Here is a 21,681-nt window from a genome sequence, read left to right on the forward strand (position 1 = left end):
GTTTACGGACGCTGCTGGAAGCCGTGGCTATGGGGCATTTTGGAATGGTAAATGGTCCGCTGAAGAGTGGCCGTCATCATGGGTGCTCAATGGTCTGACAAGAAATATTGTACTGTTGGAGCTTTTTCCGGTGATTGTAGCAGTGGTGTTATGGGGTGGTTATTTTAAGAATAAAAGAATTTTGTTACACTCAGATAATAAAGGGGTTTGTTTTGCTATCAATACTCTTTCTTCAAAGTGTGATGTAGTAGTTAAATTGTTGAGACATTTAGTTCTTTTTTGTATGCAGTATAATATTTGGATAAAAGCAAAGTATGTGGTGGGTTCATCTAATATTTTAGCTGATGCCTTATCTCGTTTTCAGTTTTTGAAGTTTCGGGATCTAGCTCCAGAAGCGGAGATGGAAGGGAGTCCGTGCCCTCATCATCTATGGGATTTGATATGGGACTAATAGGTGATGCTATTAAACATTCTTTGGCCCCAAGAACATGGGCGGCGTATGCTGCTGCATGGCAGGACTGGTTGAACTTTGTTAATTCAGTTGAGGTCAGTGTTAAAGGGGATGATTTAAGTTGTGGGTTATTTTTTGTGGCTAGTTTGCTTAAGAGGAATTTGGCCCCCTCGTCGGTAGCTAGGATAGTGGCAGGGGTTTCATTTTTTCAGAAATTGTATGGTAGTCGGCCGTTGTCATCTCACTTTCAGGTTAAACAGATGCTTAAGGGCTATAGGAGGGGCCTGCCGAACATAGATAGGAGGAGGCCAATTTCTATCCCATTGTTAGGAGCATTATGTAATACTCTGCCTAGGGTGTGCTTTGATAGTTTTGAATCTGTACTTTTTCGCACTGCTTTCGTTTTAGCATTTTTTGCGGCCTTAAGGATCAGCGAGTTAGTTGCGGTCAGCCGTAGAGTTTGTTCTGGTTTGGACTTCTCTGATATTTCCCTGAAGGGTAATGTAGTTGAAATCTTTCTCAGGAGGTCAAAAACTGATCAATATGGGAGAGGTAGATTTATTAGATTAAATGCTTGGGAAGGTTCTGATTTATGTCCAGTGGCGGTAGTAAGGTCTTGGCTGGAGGTTCGCTCAGCGTGTAGTGGTCCGTTTTTAGTGCATGAAGATGGTTTTCCGCTCACTAGATTCCAATTTAGCTCTGTATTAAAGAAATGTTTGCTTGTATTGAATCTTGGTTCTTGTAAAATTTCCTCCCATTCCTTTAGGATTGGCGCGGCTACAGAGGCGGCGCGGGTTGGGTTAGATGAGTCAATTATCAAGAGGATTGGGCGGTGGGACTCTCATCGGGTTAAGTTATATGTTAGGCCAGATTTAATTTTACCAATCTGAATATTTTTCTATTTCCACAGGTAGTCACTTGGTGGTCTGGTTTGTGGGTCACTCCTTTATTTTCTGGGCTCAGAAGCGAGCTGAGAAGAGAATATATTCTGAGAATTTAACTTTTAATTCTGCTGACCTGCATGTTTTTTGGTGGGGTGTTAGAGGGTTGGGTTGGAAGAGAGTATTGTCTGAAGTCCGTAAACTATTAGTTAAATGGCCTGTTCCCAATCTCCTTGTGCTTCACCTTGGTGGTAATGACATTGGGAGATTGAAAACTTGCGAATTATTATGGGTGATGAAGAGGGATTTGTCCTTGTTGCGAAATATGCTTCCAGATACTACTTTTGTTTTTTCTGAAATAGTTCCCCGTTTAATATGGTCGGGTAAGGAGGGTATTTTTCTTGAAAAAATTCGCAAACGGGTCAATAGGGCATTGGAGAAATTTCTTCCTTTAGTGGGCGGGTTTAGTTATAGACACATAGACCTAGAGGGCCTCGTTCCTGGGCTCTATAGATCGGACAATGTCCATCTTTCGGATGTAGGAATTGATATATTCAATTTGGGTTTTCAGAATATAATTGAGAAATGGCTGAGGTGCTTTGGGGGGCCTCGCCTATGCTAGGCGTGGCTTGTGGGGCTGTATCGCTCAGCTGATGCTGAGTGGATCTTGGTCTATATGGATGGTTTGAAATTGGTATTTATTGTTATGGTTGATGGTTTTAATTATTTATTAATTTATTAAATTATTTATTGGTTTTAATTTTGGTTACCCTTAATAAAGCACTTCGGCCATTTCTATTCCACTAAGAAATATGTTGTCAGTGTTTTTATTTATATAATCACATATGGTTGAGAAGGAAGTGGGTCATTTGCCTCCATGTAAGGGCCCACCAGAGCGTTTAGCTTGGGGGACACATGGGGGCAATGACCCCATATTTTTATGACAAATTTATTAGGGAGTTTGTGTTCTCTACCCTCCCCCTTTCTCTCCCCATTTTCTTCCCCTTCCCGCCTTATTTTTCAGGTGAATTTACCTCAAGAAGAAGATTCCGGTTACAGCTGGTTTTGTTTATGTTTGATTTTCTGGATAGCAACTGAAGCCGAGCTGTTAATTGGTTGCTACCCGGTTGCTGGGGGAGATTTCCAGCTCTGTGATTTGTTCCTGCCTGCAAGGCGGGAAATTTGTCCCCTTTATATTTTAGGTTCGCCGCTACCTCAGGGCAGTCGTCGCGGATCTGGACAGCGCCCGCCCTCCCTCCCTTAAATTTTGCGCTACTTGTCGCTGTGCTTTATTAGAGGGGCTGTATCGCTCAGCTGATGCTGAGTGGATCTTGGTCTATATAGATGGTTTGAAATTGGTATTTATTGTTATGGTTGATGGTTTTAATTATTTATTAATTTATTAAATTATTTATTGGTTTTAATTTTGGTTACCCTTAATAAAGCACTTCGGCCATTTCTATTCCACTAAGAAATATGTTGTCAGTGTTTTTATTTATATAATCACATATGGTTGAGAAGGAAGTGGGTCATTTGCCTCCATGGTGTGCACACAGTACTGTCTGTGACTGAGCCTGCAGCCTCTCACACACGGGCAGGCAACTGCAATATATATATATATATATATATATATAAGAATAAAAAAAAGCAGACTGATGTACCAGCCCTGAAAAGGGCTTTTTGGGGTGCTGTCAGGACGCTGTCCTTACAGCAGATGAGTCTGTGGACACAGAACACTGCCCTAGCTAAGGCTTTCCCTATTGAATCAGCAGCAGCAGCACTGTCCCTCCTCTCACTGAGAATGCAGATTCCGAATGAATCTAAAATGGATGCTGTCCAGGAGGTGGGAGGGTCTGGGAGGGAGGGTCTGCTGCTGATTGGCTGGAATGTGTCTGCTGACTGTGAGGTACAGGGTCAAAGTTTACTCAATGATGATGTATAGGGGCGGACCGAACATCGCATATGTTCGCCCGCCGCGGCGAACGCGAACAAGCGATGTTCACCGGGAACTATTTGCCGGCGAACTATTCGGGCCATCTCTAATAAAGACAGGACATATATGAATTCAGCCACAGACTCCCAGAGCAGAGCAGGGACTCCTAAGGCATATATGGAGTTAGAGCAAGGACTCCTAAGCAGGGTAGCTTACTGACACATAAATGGGCCACCAACATTGGCCTTCTAGCACAAATACTGGCTAGGCTGGTGGTTTACCAGTCAGGTGGCAACCCCAGCCTCAATTCAAAATCAATGATAGCATACCTCCCAACTAATGAAAATCGCAAAGAGGGACAATATGTGCGGCGTGCATCACGGCAGTTTTTTTTATACTAGGCCACGCCTCTAACTCCGCTCAAAGCATAATTATTGACTCCGACACAACTGCAGCAGGTGGGGATCGGCTATTTTGGAGCCCCTGGGACAATTTTTTCTTGAGCTTCAATGTCTATTTAAATATTAGCAAATAAATCTTCAGATTATAAATACAGAACTTTAAGGTACAAATTGCACCAAATAATGGAGTTATGGTCTAATATACAGGTAGAAACCATACACAAAGGAGCAATTTAGTAAATTTTATTAATGCACTTTTATGCAAAAAGAGGGACATTTAAGGATCAAGGAGGGATGGAGGGACTTGGGTCAAAAAGAGGGACACTTGGGAGGCATGTGATAGAGCCCCCATTACACCATGTGCCATTTATGATGCCAGTGTATTTTTATTTCACAGTGGGGCCCTTAGGACTGCCTAATGCACCAGTGCCCATGTGCCACTGCTACCCCCTAATCATTTGTACACTTTCTCAATTGATTAATTTGAGATGTATTATTATTTTTATTGTATTATTATTACTGCTAGTAGTAGTCCCTGAGGTTTACCACTAATACACATAAAATGTACTTCACCTCTGGTTCTAGAAAATGATCCTGACACTAAGGCTACTTTCACACTAGCGTTTTTACTAGATCCGGCAGGGTTCATCAAAAACGCTTCTGTTACTGATAATACAACCGTCTGCATCCGTTATGACCGGATCCGGTTGTATTATCTTTAACATTGCCAAGACAGATCCGTGATGAACTCCATTAAAAGTCAATGTGGGACGGATCAGTTTTCTATTTTCTCAGAGGAAACTGAACCGTCCCCATTGACTTGCATTGTGGGTCATGGCGGATCCGTCTTGCTCCGCATCCCAGGACGGAAAGCAAACCGCAACATGCAGCGGTTTGCTCTCCGGTATGAGAACGGAACGGAATGCATTTTGGAGCACTCCGTTCTGTTCAGTTACATTTTGTCCCCTTTGACAATGAATGGGGACAAAACTGAAGCATTTTTTTCCTGCTTCAGTAGCCTCAGACTGTAAATGGGCACAACTGCAGCTTATAAATGTAACCTAGGGCATGGGAGGGGGGCAATTCAAATCATATGTTTTATTTCCAATCTTAGATAGTGTTACATTTTTTTGCAACTTCTAAATTACTGGCACATAAAGCAGCACATACCCATGTGATTTTATGCAATACCGTACTGCGATCCACTGTCATCGCAGATTCTGAGCTGTGGCCTGGAAAGTATCCAAATTGTGTTCTTCTCTGTTCTCCATGTGGCAGCCAAATACATTTACACAGTAAAGACCAGTACAATACTTGGGTAAGCTTTATTAGTTTATTACAAAATTCAGGTTTTTATTGTCAGAGGCAGAGTACCGTATATATACACATTATATAATCGAGTCTCTGCTTAAAGGGATTTTCAAACCACTGAAAATATTCTTGTTGTTTAATGTCACATGACTGTGGTAACCAATCAAACCAATCAAATATTCTTGTTGTTTAATGTCACATGACTGTGGTAACCAATCACTGCCCAGTTTTGTGACAAGTTGTCCATAGAGACATCTCAAGTCTTTGCACAGTGATGACAACAAGAAGTGTTTGGGGACCCCGGTGACTGGCAGAGAGGGGTTTAACCCCAGCAAAATGTTACTAAGTATATTATAAAGTTTATTTGAAAAGTTCAGAACATTTGGGAAGATAGTCTTAGGTGTTTCAGGGCTGGAAACCTCCTTTAAAAAAAAAAAGAAAAAAAGAGAAGTGAATCTCAAAGGGGTTTTCTGGGAATATAAACTGGGCTCATTCACACGACCGTTGGGGGCCGCAATTTGCTGTCCGTGTGGCTGCCGCAACAGATCCAGACCCAGTCCATGATCCGTCCGCACCGCAAAAAATAGAACATGTTCAATTTTTTTTAGTGCTTCCGTAGGGTTCCGTGCCTCCGTTCCGAACCGACAATCCGGATTGCGGACCCATTCAAGTAAATGGGTCCGCATCTGTGATGTGGGGTGCACGCGGCTGGTGCCCGCATATTGCAGACCCGCTGTTTCTGGGCCGCAATACTGGCACAGCCAAACATTGGCCGTGTGAATGAGCCCTTAAGGGAAGGCACCTAGTCTGCATCGCCTTTTGAAAAGAGCCTCCCTGCTTTTGGTCCGCGGCTTGTTTTCTTCCAGCATGGGCATATACAGGGCCACATGCATCTCTACAGCAAATGACTGGCTTCAGCAGTGACAAATCCCCAAGTGACATGTCACCGCTGAGGCCAGAGGGTCACATATGGGCTTGTACACGCCCCAGCGAGAAGGAAGCAAGCCGGGGGACAGTTGGCATAGGGCTGGACGCCAGCGTGCAGAACCGGAGCAGTGAGGAACAAGTATGACTCTTTCAAGAGGTGATGCAGGCCAGGGGCCTTCCCTTAACAGTTGACGCAGGAGAAATGCTAGCACAGGCTTCCAGTATCCGTAGTTTCAGGTGCTGCACATCTCGTATCATCTGAAGGCAATCGTCTATGCTGTGAAGATACGAGATGTGCAGCACCTGAAACTACGAATACTGGAAGCCTGTGCTAGCATTTCTCCTGCGGTGTTGCTATCAGTGTGTGAAGAGTGGGAGAAGAAGGTTGCATTGACAATCCAACACAATGGGCAGCACATTGAACACATTTTATAAGTGGTCAGAAACTTGTAAATAACTCATGAAAGAATAAAGTTACGTTAAAACCAAGCACATCATTGTTTTTCTTGCGAAATTCCCAATACGTTTGATGTGTCAAATGACCCTCTTCCTATTGAAAAAACAAAAGTTGGATTCAAAATGGCCGACTTCAAAATGGCCGCCATGGTCACCACCCATCTTGAAAAGTTTCCCCCCTCACATATACTAATGTGCCACAAACAGGAAGTTAATATCACCAACCATTCCCATTTTATTAAGGTGTATCCATATAAATGGCTAACCCTGTAGAACTGGCTTAGTTGCCCATAACAACCAATCAGATTCCACCTTTCATTTTGCAAAGGAGCTTTCCAAAATGAAAGGTGGAAATTGATTGGTTGCTATCGGCAACTAAGCCAGTTCTACTTTACACCAGTTTGATGAATAGCCCCCTTAGATTTCACCAGGGGTCATTTTGTTTTGTGCAGTTGTTTTCTCAAAGTCAGCAGGAGGCAGGCACTGGTAATGCATGCTTTCTGTAGTCTTCGTCATCCATGAACTGCCAGCTCACCTACCCCTCCACTGTGGATTGGCAGCCTTCTCCCTATATACAGCAAATCTGTCATTCATCTGGGGGAAGCCTGGTGCCCATGAATGCCAGGGCTACCTCTGGCAGCATAAGCCTGGTGACAGTCCCCTTTAGGTTCCATATGCAGCCTACTTTGATGTATTATTCAAACTCTACTCGCAGGCAAGTTTGCTGTCGAAACTGGACAGACAGATGGAAAACGCTTGTAGGGCGCACAGCGGATAGCTGAAATCCATGGTGAAAACATCCTCTGCGACGCGTCCAAACTGCATGACAATGTGCTCCGCTGCATCAGAAAAAACACTCATTAAAAAGGTTTCAGATAAAGTACAGCTACATGATCACAAAAAAGGTGGCGAACGAGAACATTTGCTTTGGGGCTGCACTAGGTATAGCTGAATGATGTGATTTCACGGGTCCTACTTTATAACACAAGCCGTCATATGGAACCAAAATTCTATCTCTGAAGATTATAGCGAGTACCCAATAATACGTGTCTAAGAACTTACGGTCATCATCATTTATTATCTGGAAGTTCTTCACAGAGGCCTGGGTGACACGTCCATGGAAGTTCAGAACGTAGGACTGAGTCTCCTCATTCCATGATGGTGCTTTGTTGTGGAGAACTAAAATATTCTCCATATTTCCATTCTGAAATCGAGCTAAAAGGGTCTCATGTTCCTTCACACAGAGAAAAGAGAACACAAGAATGTAAGCTGCTTGACTCAGAATGCATCTTTAAAGCAGAAGGCCACTATTGATGAACCAGAAGCTTTCAAATAACGATCAGGGCGGAGGTGTTCAAATTCTCTATGGCTATTATGGCAACCTCCTCATTCTCTGCATTATCAAGACAATGGTGGGAGCTCCAAACAGCCCATCAAATGAATGGCAAATGGACCTTTGTAATAACTACTCATGGCAGTGATGAGGACTCTACCCCATTTCCCACTGGAGAGGTGGCCATGCAAGCATATCCCTCTCTGTCTAATTTTCTTGGAGTAATCAAAACCTCAAATGCTCATAGTTTTGGATTCCTACAACTCCCACTGAATTCAGAGGAGAATGACCAAACATACATGTACATGGCCTTTCCAGTGTAATTAAGGAGACGATCATTTTTTAAGGGTGCTTTACCGACTTAAACTATGGCATGTCCCATGCATGTCAGCATGCAGTAAATGTCAAATCTGACAAAAGTACGGGTTCAATAAAGACGCCCTTACACTTTTGGATTCTAAGTCATCTCTTCCCCTGACCCAAAAATGTAACAACAAAATCCACAATCAAATATGCTTGAACCATGAGAAATGTAGAACAATTCCAGGAGACTCACGTTGCGTGGCCTTATGAATACTCTCTCACAGTCCTGGTTCATCCCAGGAATAATGACAGCCATTTTCCTGGGTCCTCTGAATCCCAAAACATTGGTTTCCTGTTTAAAAGATAAGGAAAAAGATTGAACACAAGCTATCATGATCTCCACTTGTAATATTTCACCAGCTTGATGTGAGATCAGCACATTTCAAAGTTCTTTCTCCATTCTTCTATTCAACCTTTGATATAAGTCGTCAATCTGTAATGGGTAAAGGGCATTTTGAGGTTGATTTCACAATGCTGACATATAATAAACTGGTTAATACCACAGATATTAAGAGAAAAGGATCATACCTATAAACATGTACTTAAGTGCCTAATATCTGCCCACTGGATGTAATAGCAGGTAGCAGTGCTATTATAGTAAATATTAGTGGCCGTATTATACCGTAAGTCACAGAATGCTTAGGATGTTACACTTTGCTTTATTAACCCCTTAAGGGTGCAGTCTAATTTGGTACTTAGAAGTGTAACTGTAGTTTTATTTATAGTTCAGTAAAGAGTCTTCCAGCTTCAGGAAAGATCTAACAGCGTTTCTAAGGAGAGTCTGTCTTCAGCATTTCCCTGAGCGCTGAAGACGCCTGTGCGTAACATGCAGAGGCATCCACCCTGCCTCTTGTCACTACCCCAGTCCCTGACTATGTACATGTGCCCTAATTATCACTGCCTATCTGACGTGTTACACACAGGTGTCTTCAGCACTGAATAAAAAAGAAAGCTGAAGACTGAAGACAGACCCAGTCAGAGCTTTGCTAAGAAGACCATTTAGACCAAAATTACTTTTGCCTTTTTTATCTCCACATTTCAAAAGCCGTAACATTTAAATTTTCTGTTGACATAGAGATATGAGGACTTCTTTTATGCAGAGCAAGTTTTATGTTTTAATGGCAACAAGTGAATTGTATAACTTGTAAAAAAAAAATGTTTGCAATTCCACTATTGTTTTTAAGGTTTTGTGTTTATGGTGTTCACTGCACAGTGGAATTTACATTTTATCTTTATTGTGTGGGTCAGTATGATTATGGAGATACCAAACATATATGTTTTTTGTTATACTGTACAACTTTTAGAAAATTAAGCTACCTGCACACATTCCTGAATACGTGTGTTTTTTCCACAGCAAAGTGTATGAGATTACACTAATCTCATGTATACTTGGATCCCCGGTAGGTTGTAACTGATTGCATGAAGCTGCCTTTGGAGACAACGTCATTTTCATGAGATAACCTCATTCAATTGGGAAGACAAACTAAACATGTTTTTAATTTTAATTAAAGGGGTTGTCCAATGAAAAATATTCTACATTTTTCAATTCAGCACCTGGATCTGAATACTTAATTAATGTAATTAAACATCCAGTATAGCCACGAGTTATTCACTGAAATCTATCAGTATGGCGCCACCTGCTGTTTTTGTCATGGTGGGGAGTGGGGGAAACCCCCCACCGTATAGTGTCAAAGAGTAAAAGGGTATCAGCCTGGACAAAAGGAGTAATTAGGGAGCAGGTCACTTCCTACAGCGTCCCTAATCCTCTCCCTGACTCCTCACCGTATGAGCGGACCCCGATGGTAGGACGGCTCATACTCTGGATTCCTAGAGACAATGAGTCCCCCTGGAAAGCCCTCACCAAGGAGCCGGGAAGAGACAACCTGATCATCCCAGTCATAGTTGGAACAGGAGTCTCTATCTGAGGCCAGGCTGCAAGGAGAGGGGAACACATACAGCAAATGGAGTTGGCAGGTAAGCGAAACCCATAACACACTTACCTGCCACAGACACACTGACTGGAACCAGTGCACAAGTGCTGCTGTCCACACCAATATTAAAGGACACAGCACAAACCACAACCACACAGGAACCCAGGACACCCATAGCTGCAATAAACGTGAGACAGGGGAATGTCTAGCAAACATGCTGGACACCAAACATCACCAGCCATGTAACACAACACAAACCAAAAGATAAGAAGGGAAAGAGACACCATAATAACATCAATGACCACAAGGGTGGCCCTCACTGGACAGATGGTAAAAGCCAGGAACAGTGAACAACCAGCATACACCAAGGCTGGAGGAACACCGAGCTTCAGGCATCCAGCAGAGGCTAAATAGCCCAAGCAGCCACACCAACACACACATAAACCCAGTGTTCACAAAACACTAGGAAGGGTGTTAACCCTTCCAACACCAGACAGAGGAAGGAAGCCACTTAAAGGGGAAGTGCACACACAAGCATACCAAACCACACGTTACCACCGGCAACAGCATGCGTGGCAACCATGTCACGGCAATCATCCAGAAGGCCGAGACACTGCCACTGCATGCTCTCACAGCAACACGTTGCTGCGGGCAACCGCAAGTGTGGCAACAGTGTCACAGCGCAAACCAAAGGCCGTGACAGTTTTCTCTTTTTCTAATTTTCTGTGTCCTCCTCACTGAGATGGAAACACGTGCTCAGTTCTATTCTTCAACTGCCACCACCTGCAGTAGAGAGGACACACTCTGAAAAATTATACGACCCGTAAGCAGCCAGCTTGAACTAAATCTAGCAGAGCAATTGGAGTAATGAATGGAGAGATCTCTGGTTCCATGCGCGGTACATGGCTGGTTTTAAGTTAATTAGAAAGAGATTATCATGTACTATATAATTATCAGATTTTCATTTTTTCCATTAATCATGGGGTAACCTCTTTAAATCGAGAAGTCTGCAGCCGCATCCCCCTCCTCCCCTCTTCTGTTCTTTTAAATGTTTTACACTAGACAGAAGTTTGGTGACTGAGGAAGATTTTGAACATTTACAGACAGCCTACAGGCAGGGAAGGAGAACTACAGGCCGCTGTAGGTTAAGGAAGATTTCACTTTCCTCTAATAAGATATAGTAAAAAAAAAAAATCTGACTATAATTAATAGCCATAACTGTGCTTTAAATATCAGTGCTTGGTTCTTTCAGCACAGAGGTCTCATAGTCCGGTCCCAGCAATTCTGGCAGCACTTCCTCACCCCGATGTCATCATTTATCTACTACTTTTATAACTCCTATAGATATGAGCATTGTACGTAAATATGAAAACCGCCACCTAGAGGAGGAAGTGGTTCCTGATATTTGAAAATCAGACTCCATCCATCATATTTGTATTTTGATGTCAATGAATCAATGAAAATAATCTGTAAATTGATTCATTTCATTTTGTGGGTTGAAGAGGATGTTGTTATATACTGTATATTCATTGCCTAGTTCAGTTTCCCAAGTAAAATATTCCATGGGCTTGTCACTTACATAAGATACAGACACCAATTCCTGGCGGAGGGATTCCCTCTCCTGCACAAATGGCTGCTTGTCAGGGTTTACTCCATTGTCAAATATCGTGAACTTGGTTCCAAGCATGTTTGACCTATAAAATTTAGGAATTTGGGTAAGTATTCATATGGGCTGTAGATACAGCAATAGAGAGAACAAACCAAGGGTCACAATCACATGTAATCTTATGAAGGATCCATAGGTGAAATATGGGTCCAGCCTGGTGTTTTGCATTCTGCAATGTATAGCATTTATACCAGGTCCTATACATTAATCAAATACAGAAGTACCTAACTGTCCCCTGCATTATAGGAGCTCGGTGAACAAGCTTTCTTATTGTTTCCAATGACAACCAACAGAGCACTAAATACAGACTATGATATAATGCAGGTTGTGACCAATAAATTGAGCTGATGTCATTACAATAGATCTTTGCTGTCATGATTCATATTAATTGTCAATGGTATACATAGAAAACATGGGGCCACATAGAAAAAAAAATGTAAATCAGTCCCACATTATTATTCCAGGATTTTACCCTCAGGACAGAAATGCCTATTGAGTGAATTTCTCTCAAACAACTGAAGTTACCCAGTGGTTCACTGCTAGGTTATCAAATGGTTTACTGCTAAAAGGATTAACACTGTGGTTCATAACAAATAGTTAATGTAATTCCTTATGCATTATGTAATCCAAAAAGGCCATGTATGGGAGAAATTAGTTAACCGGCAGCCGTAGTAACAGTTGTCGGGTGGTGGGCTGGACCCACTCTCCCCTGGCTAGGGAAGGAGTCTTTTGATGAGCAAGCCAAAGTGAAGACCTGTTTTGTGTGTGCTACTGCCAAGTAAGCCAAAAAAAGAATTCTTCTTCAGTGAGACACCAAGGTGTGACGGTAACGTACACTACACACAGGGGGGAGGATAGTGACCACTGCGCTCCACCCTCACCCCTGGCCCTGCCTACTTGCCTCGCAAGTCCTAATGACAGGGGACAACTAGACGGCAGTTCCTAACTTAGGATACGTGCTGGGAAGACAGACAAGACAAATAACAGAACGTGAACGGACCGGGTCAATACCTAGAGAGCTACGCAGTACTAAGGAATGAAGCCGGGGTCAGGATACCAGGAGAGATGCGCAGTACAGGAGGAGCAGGCAGAGAATCGTCAGGGAACACAGGATCAAGTAAGTATGCAGGAACAAAACAATCACCAGATACCTAAAATTAACAGGCAACCTGTGGCCAGCAGGCTGCCTGTATTTATAGTGGGGAGTGAGGGTCATGTGACGTGGCCAGCGTCACATGACCGACAGACAGACAAATCGAGCACCGAGTGATCAGCTCGGCGCTCAAGGCAGACCTAGGAGCAGGGAGCCTCCCAGCTAGCAAAGCCGCCCTGGGAACAAGGCCAAACACAGATCCTCGCTCCCGAAGCTAAGCAGCAGGTCTGCAGCTGATGGGAGACCGAGTGCACCTTTGGCGCCCCATGACAGAAGGCTGCCAGAAAACCAAGTATGCCAAGAGCTAACCACTGAGTAAAAGAACAGACTACTACAGATGGTGTAGAACCATTAAAGGGACAGTGCATGGACATTAAAGCTAGTACAGTAAAATAGGAAATTAAATGTTGTCCTTATTTGTATACCACTCGTGAGTGCCGCTGGATCTTCACAGGTATCATATAAGTCCTTTTCCGCAAATTACGTTAAATTGCCAGTGCAGATCATATGGAAATATTAAAGCTAGTAAAGGTAATGCACGTGTATGGCTATAGACTTTACTGCTTGTAATTTGGGGTATTTTGTTTCAGACAGTGTCGGACTGGGGTACCTAGGGCCCACCAGTAAAATTTATTTTGGGGGCCCACCGTACGGATACATTCGAATATAATAAATAATTTAACATATTTTTTTTTTTATATGAACATAGGCTGGTTGCAGTGCTGTACATTGAATATATGTATGTAGTGCAGTAAGTCTACTGTGTTATGTGCCACTTGTGCAGGGGGTGGCGGACTAGGGACCCACCTTGCTCAGGGGCCCACCTGGGGATTCCCCTGTACCCCTGTGGGCCAGTCCGAGCCTGGTTTCAGACACCCCTCACACTACCTTTGTCAAGCTTGACAAAGGCCGTTGCATCGGGATTAAATTCCATCACTTTGGACGTGCTGTCTCCAATTTTTTTTCATCTCTTGTTATGTACGCTGGATTGGGGGTATTTTTACCCCCCCCCCCCCCCCCCGAGACGTGCACCCACCGCACTGATACTAAGGAGTGCTGTTCATCCCTGTTTTTCTCCACCCATCATACTACTGAGATAGACTGGCCATCCGATCTAGGACTGCACCCTGCAGTTGGGAACTGCAGAAAAATAGAGCAAGGACTTACATGCCTTTGGTCAATTGGGAGGATTGCATGGTATACCTAGAGAGAGACTTAGAGGGACCATCATATTGCCTATCCCCAATATAAAGCTGCTTGGGAAACATCTACCTTGTGAAATATTTGAGAACTGGGCCTACTACTTAAATTTGCATTGTGTCACTCATCATCTCCAGTAATAAGACTGTTGTTTGCTATAGCCCAGGGAGCCTGGTCCTTGCCTCCATCATCCACCAGCGCCTACACTGTCTTCCTGCTTTGCACCCTGCCACTCATTCACCATCGAGGGCAACCCAGCCACCACCATGCCGGAGACCCCAGAACCTAGGATGTGCCTGAGTTGAGGAAAGGGTGCACCCCTTCATCCACAGCAGCTACAGCCTAGGGGAGATATGGAGTCGGATTAGAAACCCTGAGTCCACCCTATGGGCTGGCGTGCCCCTCAGATTTGCACAACCTTTGCTTCTTTTGTGGCATACATGGGTCAGAAACCCTGCAAGTACACTGTTTCTGCTTATAGTCATATATTGAGCACAACATCAAAAACCCTTATGTACCTCTATATGTACCCTAAGTTGGACATATTATCAGTTACCTGACTTTCCCAATCACACTTTCTCCTCCTCGTGAGAGGTCTGTGGGATCCACTGAGATAAGATAATTGGAGGTTTTGCTTTTCTTCCTCTTTCTTCCAGCCATGAGGAAAAGCTATTAAAAGCAGATATTAGGGATGTGTTATTATATTCCAAGTTCTGAATAAAAATCAGTTTATTCCAAATGAGGGGGGGGGGGGGGGGGGGACAGCAAGCTACCATACACTTGAACTGCATGGTGTAGAATTATATTGAGTCTCCAACCCAAATGGGTTGTACTCATTCTACAGTAGAGTCATTCAGTCTTTACATAAAAGGCTATGAATGTGGACCTACACCCAAATCTATATGAAGGCAAATGCCCAATCATTTTTTTAAACCTCTCTCAACATGATTTTTTATACAGTGGCTCGGTGGTTAGCACTGATGAATGGCAGCATTTGGTTCATAGATTAGAATCTGACCAAGGATAACTTTTGCATGGTGTTTGAGTGTTCTCTTTGTGTTTGCATGGGTTAGGCTACTTTCACACTAGCGTTTTTGCTGGATCCAGCAGGGCTCAGCAAAAACGATTCTGTTACTGATAATACAACCATCTGCATCCCTTATAAAAGGATCCGGTTGTATTATATCTAACATATCTTTAACATAGCCAAGACGGATCCATCATGAACTCCATTGAAAGTCAATGGGGGACGGATCAGTTTTCTATTGTGTCAGATAGTGTCAGAGTTAAACGGATCCGTCCCCATTGACTTGCATTGTGGGTCATGACGGATTAGTTTTGCTCCGCATCCTGACGGAAAGAAAACCGAAGCATGCTGCAGTTTGCTCTCCGTTATGAGAACGCAACCAAACGGAACAGAATGCATTTCGGAGCATTCCATTCTGCTCAGTTACGTTTTGTCCCCATTGACAATTAATGGGGACAAAATGGAATCGTTTTTTCCGGTATTAAGACCCTATGACAGACCTCAATACCGAAAAATAGAAACGCTAATGCGAAAGTAGCCTTAGCTCCACGTACAATGGTTTCCTCCCACACTCCATAATCAAGGTAGGTTAATTAAATTGGATAGGGAAATTCGATTTTTCCATTAGGGACAGGGACTGATGTGAGTGATGGCAATCTTTGCACAGTTCTGCAGAATATGTTGGTGCTCTACAAGCAACATGAATAAATAAATGAGCCATAACCAATATTGTATCTACAGTCGTGGCCAAAAGTTTTGAGAATTACATAAATATTGGAAATTGGAAAAGTTGCTCCTTAATTTTTTATAATAGCAATTTGCATATACTCCAGAATGTTATGAAGACTGATCAGATGAATTGCATAGTCCTTCTTTGCCATGAAAATTAACTTAATCCCAAAAAAACTTTTCCACTGCATTTCATTGCTGTCATTAAAGGACCTGCTGAGATCATTTCAGCAATCGTCTTGTTAACTCAGGTGAGAATGTTGACGAGCACAAGGCTGGAGATCATTATGTCAGGCTGATTGGGTTAAAATGGCAGACTTGACATGTTGAAAGGAGGGTGATGCTTGAAATCATTGTTCTTCCATTGTTAACCATGGTGACCTGCAAAGAAACGCGTGCAGCCATCATTGTGTTGCATAAAAATGGCTTCACAGGCAAGGATATTGTGGCTACTAAGATTGCACCTCAATCAACAATTTATAGGATCATCAAGAACTTCAAGGAAAGAGGTTCAATTCTTGTTAAGAAGGCTTCAGGGCGTCCAAGAAAGTCCAGCAAGCGCCAGGATCGTCTCCTAAAGAGGATTCAGCTGCGGGATCGGAGTACCACCAGTGCAGAGCTTGCTCAGGAATGGGAGCAGGCAGGTGTGAGCGCATCTGCACGCACAGTGAGGCGAAGACTTTTGGAAGATGGCCTGGTGTCAAGAAGGGCAGCAAAGAAGCCACTTCTCTCCAAAAAAAACATCAGGGACAGATTGATATTCTGCAGAAAGTATAATGAATGGACTGCTGAGGACTGGGGCAAAGTCATATTCTCCGATGAAGCCTCTTTCCGATTGTTTGGGGCATCTGGAAAAAGGCTTGTCCGGAGAAGAAAAGGTGAGCGCTACCATCAGTCCTGTGTCATGCCAACAGTAAAGCATCCTGAGACCATTCATGTGTGGGGTTGCTTGTCATCCAAGGGAGTGGGCTCACTCACAATTTTGCCCAAAAACACAGCCATGAATAAAGAATGGTACAAAAACACCCTCCAACAGCAACTTCTTCCAACAATCCAACAACAGTTTGGTGAAGAACAATGCATTTTCCAGCACGATGGAGCACCGTGCCATAAGGCAAAAGTGATAACTAAGTGGCTCGGGGACCAAAACGTTGACATTTTGGGTCCATTGCCTGGAAACTCCCCAGATCTTAATCCCATTGAGAACTTGTGGTCAATCCTCAAGAGGCGGGTGGACAAACAAAAACCTACTAATTCTGACAAACTCCAAGAAGTGATTATGAAAGAATGGGTTGCTATCAGTCAGGAATTGGCCCAGAAGTTGATTGAGAGCATGCCCAGTCGAATTGCAGAGGTCCTGAAAAAGAAGGGCCAACACTGCAAATACTGACTCTTTGCATAAATGTCATGTAATTGTCGATAAAAGCCTTTGAAACGTATGAAGTGCGTGTAATTATATTTCACTACATCACAGAAACAACTGAAACAAAGATCTAAAAGCAGTTTAGCAGCAAACTTTGTGAAAACTAATATTTTTGCCATTCTCAAAACTTTTGGCCACGACTGTAGTATAACATTGGTTGGATGCTCAAAGAAATAACAGAAGAACATAAGGAAAAAAACTTTTATTTCTTTACTTACTCTTTTCCCATCAACTCTCTCTAGATGAAGGTAGTAGGTAGGGTACAGTCCTCTGTCTACTCCCTTTTTGTCCCTAGTGATGCGGCACTGCAAAGTCATATTTTGGGGAGCTGGGCGTAAAGCAAAGTCTTTCAAATCATCAATTTCAAGAGGTGCAGCAATCGGTGAGTCTTCCTCCTAGTTTTATAAGAAGAAGTAACTCAGGTTAGGCTACCATACCATGATCATTTCCAGCATGTGTTTCTCTTCAAAACTTACCTTACTCAAAGAAGACATTGGTCTTGTATAAACAACACTGCTAAGGATATCAGAATCTTCATCAAAGTCATTGTCTTCTGTTCCGTTGGTATCTCCTTCATTGGAATTATGTCTTCTTCTGGATTTTACTAAGGTCACCATGAAGAAAAATAAATAGGACATTGTTAAAATGGATTTCCATGCCAATATGATGAATGTCCATGATTTCTATAGCTCAAAAGGAAGAGTCCCTTTTACTTATTGTTTGCACTGGACCATGTGAATGGATGAGGCAAAAATTGCTATGTAGGTCAGATAACAATTGCATCTAACTAGATTTTCAAATAGCGACTTTCACTAGAATTTGAACATTATGAGTAAACCTCACCTCATTTGCAGCATTCTTTTAATTTAGGGTTCTCTTTGAATATTATTATGTAAGAATATTAAGATACCCTTGTAGTATGATTGTCAACCTTTCTTCAAATAGTCTTTAAAATAGGAAAACATACAGCTTGTCTCTAGCAAATGTGTCCTATAGATTGATTAGAAAATGTATCTACAAAACTACAGACCAAAACTTTGATACAGTGGGACAGTACTCACAACTACATGTTTTTTTTGTTTTTTTTGTCATTCGCTCCTGGACAGTGAATAGGATACTAGAATGGCTACAACATGGCCATCTCCACAACGGACATTCCCACGTCTATCTTTAGGCCTCTCACATTGCTCACTTATAATACTGATGTTAAAGGGATACATTTACATACTGACATATACCTGTTTTCTGTGGCTTCTTTTTACGGCGTTGTTTCACAGGAGCAGGAGGAACTGTTCGGTTCCCTACACTCACTGAATTCTCGTCATCACTGGAATTCTTAAAAGCAACCATCTTATCAGATGTTATTTCTTGAATGGAATCTTGAGGTTGTATATCAACGCCTGTACAAAAATTTCAATTGGAAGGCGTCACAATATTATGATTTCTTGGTTTCAGCCTGACTATAACACACGGGATATGCTATCTCCTCACTCCACCAATGACATGCACTCCCATCTTGACCAAGTGTGTGTTTATTTAAATGGGGAGAGGGAATTAAAGGGCTTGTCCAGTTTCAGGAAGAAATCAGACAACCCTTGGAATCCACCTGCTGCAAAGAACTGGTAAGAAAAGTACTTCCCTAACAGATCCCATGCTGTTGCTGGGCATCAGCTACAGCAGTGACATCATGTCGACAACACATAACCACTGCAGCAAATCATTGGTCTTTTCTGATGCACCACTAAGGCCAGCGATTGGCTGCAGCAGTCATGTGTTGTCAACCTGAATGTAGCCAGGTAAGTCCAGCCAGGAGAACCATAGTGACAGCGTGGGATCTGTTAGGTAAGTATTTACCAGTTCTTTACAGCAGGCAGATTTTTAGTGTTGTCTGGCTTCCTCCTGAAACAGAACAAACCCTTTAGGCATCTGCCATACCCATCTTGAAATCAATCCCTATATCTGCTAGCATCTAGAGCAAGTTTGGGAGGCCCCCACAATTTAGACTTTAATGTCATGTGTACAGCCAACTTTACTCTCAAGGGTCAGCACCAATATTCTTGAGTGGTTACAACCTTTGTTCTGTGGTGTATTCTCCTTCTCACAATCATGAGCAAGAGAAGCTGATGCTCGAGGAGTCTTTGACACCTTGGGTGATGTTTTCTTGGATTCCTTGACATCATGTTTCCCTGGGCACAGTAAAACAAGAATGACATACTCATAATATATAGACATACGTTCAGATATAAAACTGCATTTTTTCAGATAACCAAAGTCAACAAGAATATTATTAATTTCCACATATTCTACAGTGACCTAGCTTTTTTGTGTACAGAACAGGCCATACATATATCATACTTACCAATATTGTTGCTGGCAAATTTTGGGGCATGAAATTTCCACCCTGTGAATGCACCAAACCCACCCAGGAACACTCATTTATGGCTAGGGCTTACAAAAGTCCCGCCTATTTTTGACCCAGGACAGCCATAAAACCAGGACTGTCTGTAGATACAACTTCAGTGAGATAAAATGTGGCACCCACCAATGATAAAAAGTTTTTTTTTATTAGTGCATTAATAGCCATAAAATACACTGGGACAAGGATATGGCATGCAAAAGAGGCGACGGACGTTTTGCGCTAACTGTGCTACCATAGGCCTCTGATTATGGAGGCGTAGGCTTGTTGAGATATATTGCTTCTATTGACATCACTCCATGCCATACTGTCTCTAGGAATTAGGGGAACATATGTTCAGAACTGCAGAGACTATTGCTTACTTTTACACATTTAATGCTTCTAAGCCATCTCAGTGCACTGAAGGCTACAGATATATAGTGCCTTGAAAAAATATTCCGACCCCTTTAATTTTTTTCATGTTACACCGACAAACTTAATGTATTTTATTGGTATTTTATGTGATAGACCAACACAAAATTTTTAATAAATGAAAATCTGAAAATTGTGATGTGCATTTGTATTCAGCCCCCTGATACCCCTAAATAAAATCCAATTTGGCCAATGACCTTCAAAAGTTATCTAATTAGAAAAGAGAGAGTCCACATGTGTGTAATTTATTCTAAGTTTAACTACAGCTGTTCTGTGAAGGCTCCAGAGTTTGTTTTAGAGAACATTAGTGGTCAAGCACTAGTGAGCAGCATCATGCAAACCAAGGAACACACCAGATAGGTCATGGATAAAGTCGTGGAGAAGTGTAAAGCAGGGTTAGGTTATAAAAAAAAATATCCCAAGCTCTGAACATGTCACGGAGCTGTGAAGAGCAAACCTACCAAGATGTGCCTGTCCCCTTAAACTGACAGCCCAAGCAAGGAGAGCACTAAAGCAGCCAAAGGGTCATGGTCACTCAATAGGAACTGCAGAGATCCACAGCTCAGGTGGGAAAATCTGTCCTCAGGACAACTATTAGTTGTGTAATCCTCAAATATGGCCTTTATGGAAGAGTGGCAAGATGTAAGCTATTTTTGAAAGCAAGCCATAAGTCCTGTTTACAGTTTGCCACAAGCCGTGAAGGCGACACAGCAAACTGGAAGAATGTGCTCTGGTCAGAGGAGATCAAAGTTGAACTTTTTGGCCTAAATGAAAAACACTATGTGTGGTTGAAAACTAACTGCACATCTCACTGAACACACCATCCCCACCGTGAAACATGGTGGTGGCAGCATCATGCTGTGGGGATGCTATTCCTAAGCAGTTTCCATAGAACTGCAGGTAAATCTACAATCTGTTACAAGTGTTCATTAATCTATATAATTCTTAATGGGGTTTTCTTGTGCTACGTAATAATGCTAGCCATAAGTAACACATGGTGGGGCCCAGCAGCAGTACTATCACTTATGCACAGTAGATCACTGTTTGTATCTATGGTTTCTAATGTCAGGTTCTTTGTTGTATTACTTAAAAGGAGACATGGCACAGAATATGAAACTGTCTCTCATAAAGTATGATAGCTCTGATAGGCCTAAACTGCCATTTATGTGTCCCATGTCTACAGAACAAAGTAATGGTTGAACCAAGGGTGAGCATATCATAGATGCAGATCACATGGCTATAATAGGACCCCTGGAGAAAAGAGGGGCCTAACTTAAGTTGGTCTAATCCATTAATATAAAGGGTGGTGTGGAAACCCAGACCTTAAAGGGGTTGTCTCACTTCAGTAAGTGGCATTTATCATGTAGAGAAAGTTAATACAAGGCACTTACTAATGTATTGTGATTGTCCATATTGCTTCTTTTGCTGGCTGGATTCATATTTCCATCACATTATACACTGCTCATTTCCATGGTTACAGACCACCCTGCAATCCATCAGTGGTGGTCGTGCTTGTACAGTATAGGAAAAAGCGCCCGCCTGTGTGAGCTCCCAGGGTTCCGACCACCAGAGAGGCTGATGCTTTTTCCTATAATGTGCAAGCATGACCACCACTGATGGATTGCAGGGTGGTCTGTAACAATTGAAACGAGCAGTGTATAATGTGATG

The 21,681-nt window shown here is 42.5% G+C and overlaps 1 protein-coding gene across 1 annotated transcript in view; it reads right to left on the bottom strand.

The window, feature by feature from the left end:
* Positions 1-6,698: 6,698 nt before the first annotated feature.
* Positions 6,699-21,681, bottom strand: part of LOC120986899 (tubby protein homolog) — an 88,916-nt gene continuing 73,933 nt past the window's right edge. Inside the window, exons 7-15 of the mRNA XM_040415582.1 lie at positions 19,258-19,371; positions 18,424-18,585; positions 17,662-17,789; positions 17,404-17,580; positions 14,563-14,675; positions 11,567-11,681; positions 8,250-8,348; positions 7,423-7,594; positions 6,699-7,199 (exon numbers count right to left, since the gene is read on the bottom strand). Of these exons, the coding sequence (XP_040271516.1) occupies positions 7,066-7,199; positions 7,423-7,594; positions 8,250-8,348; positions 11,567-11,681; positions 14,563-14,675; positions 17,404-17,580; positions 17,662-17,789; positions 18,424-18,585; positions 19,258-19,371 (1,214 nt within the window). The 3' untranslated portion in view covers positions 6,699-7,065. The remainder of the gene's footprint in view (positions 7,200-7,422; positions 7,595-8,249; positions 8,349-11,566; positions 11,682-14,562; positions 14,676-17,403; positions 17,581-17,661; positions 17,790-18,423; positions 18,586-19,257; positions 19,372-21,681) is intronic.

Source organism: Bufo bufo, chromosome 1, assembly GCF_905171765.1.
Source record: "Bufo bufo chromosome 1, aBufBuf1.1, whole genome shotgun sequence".
NCBI lineage: Eukaryota > Metazoa > Chordata > Amphibia > Anura > Bufonidae > Bufo > Bufo bufo.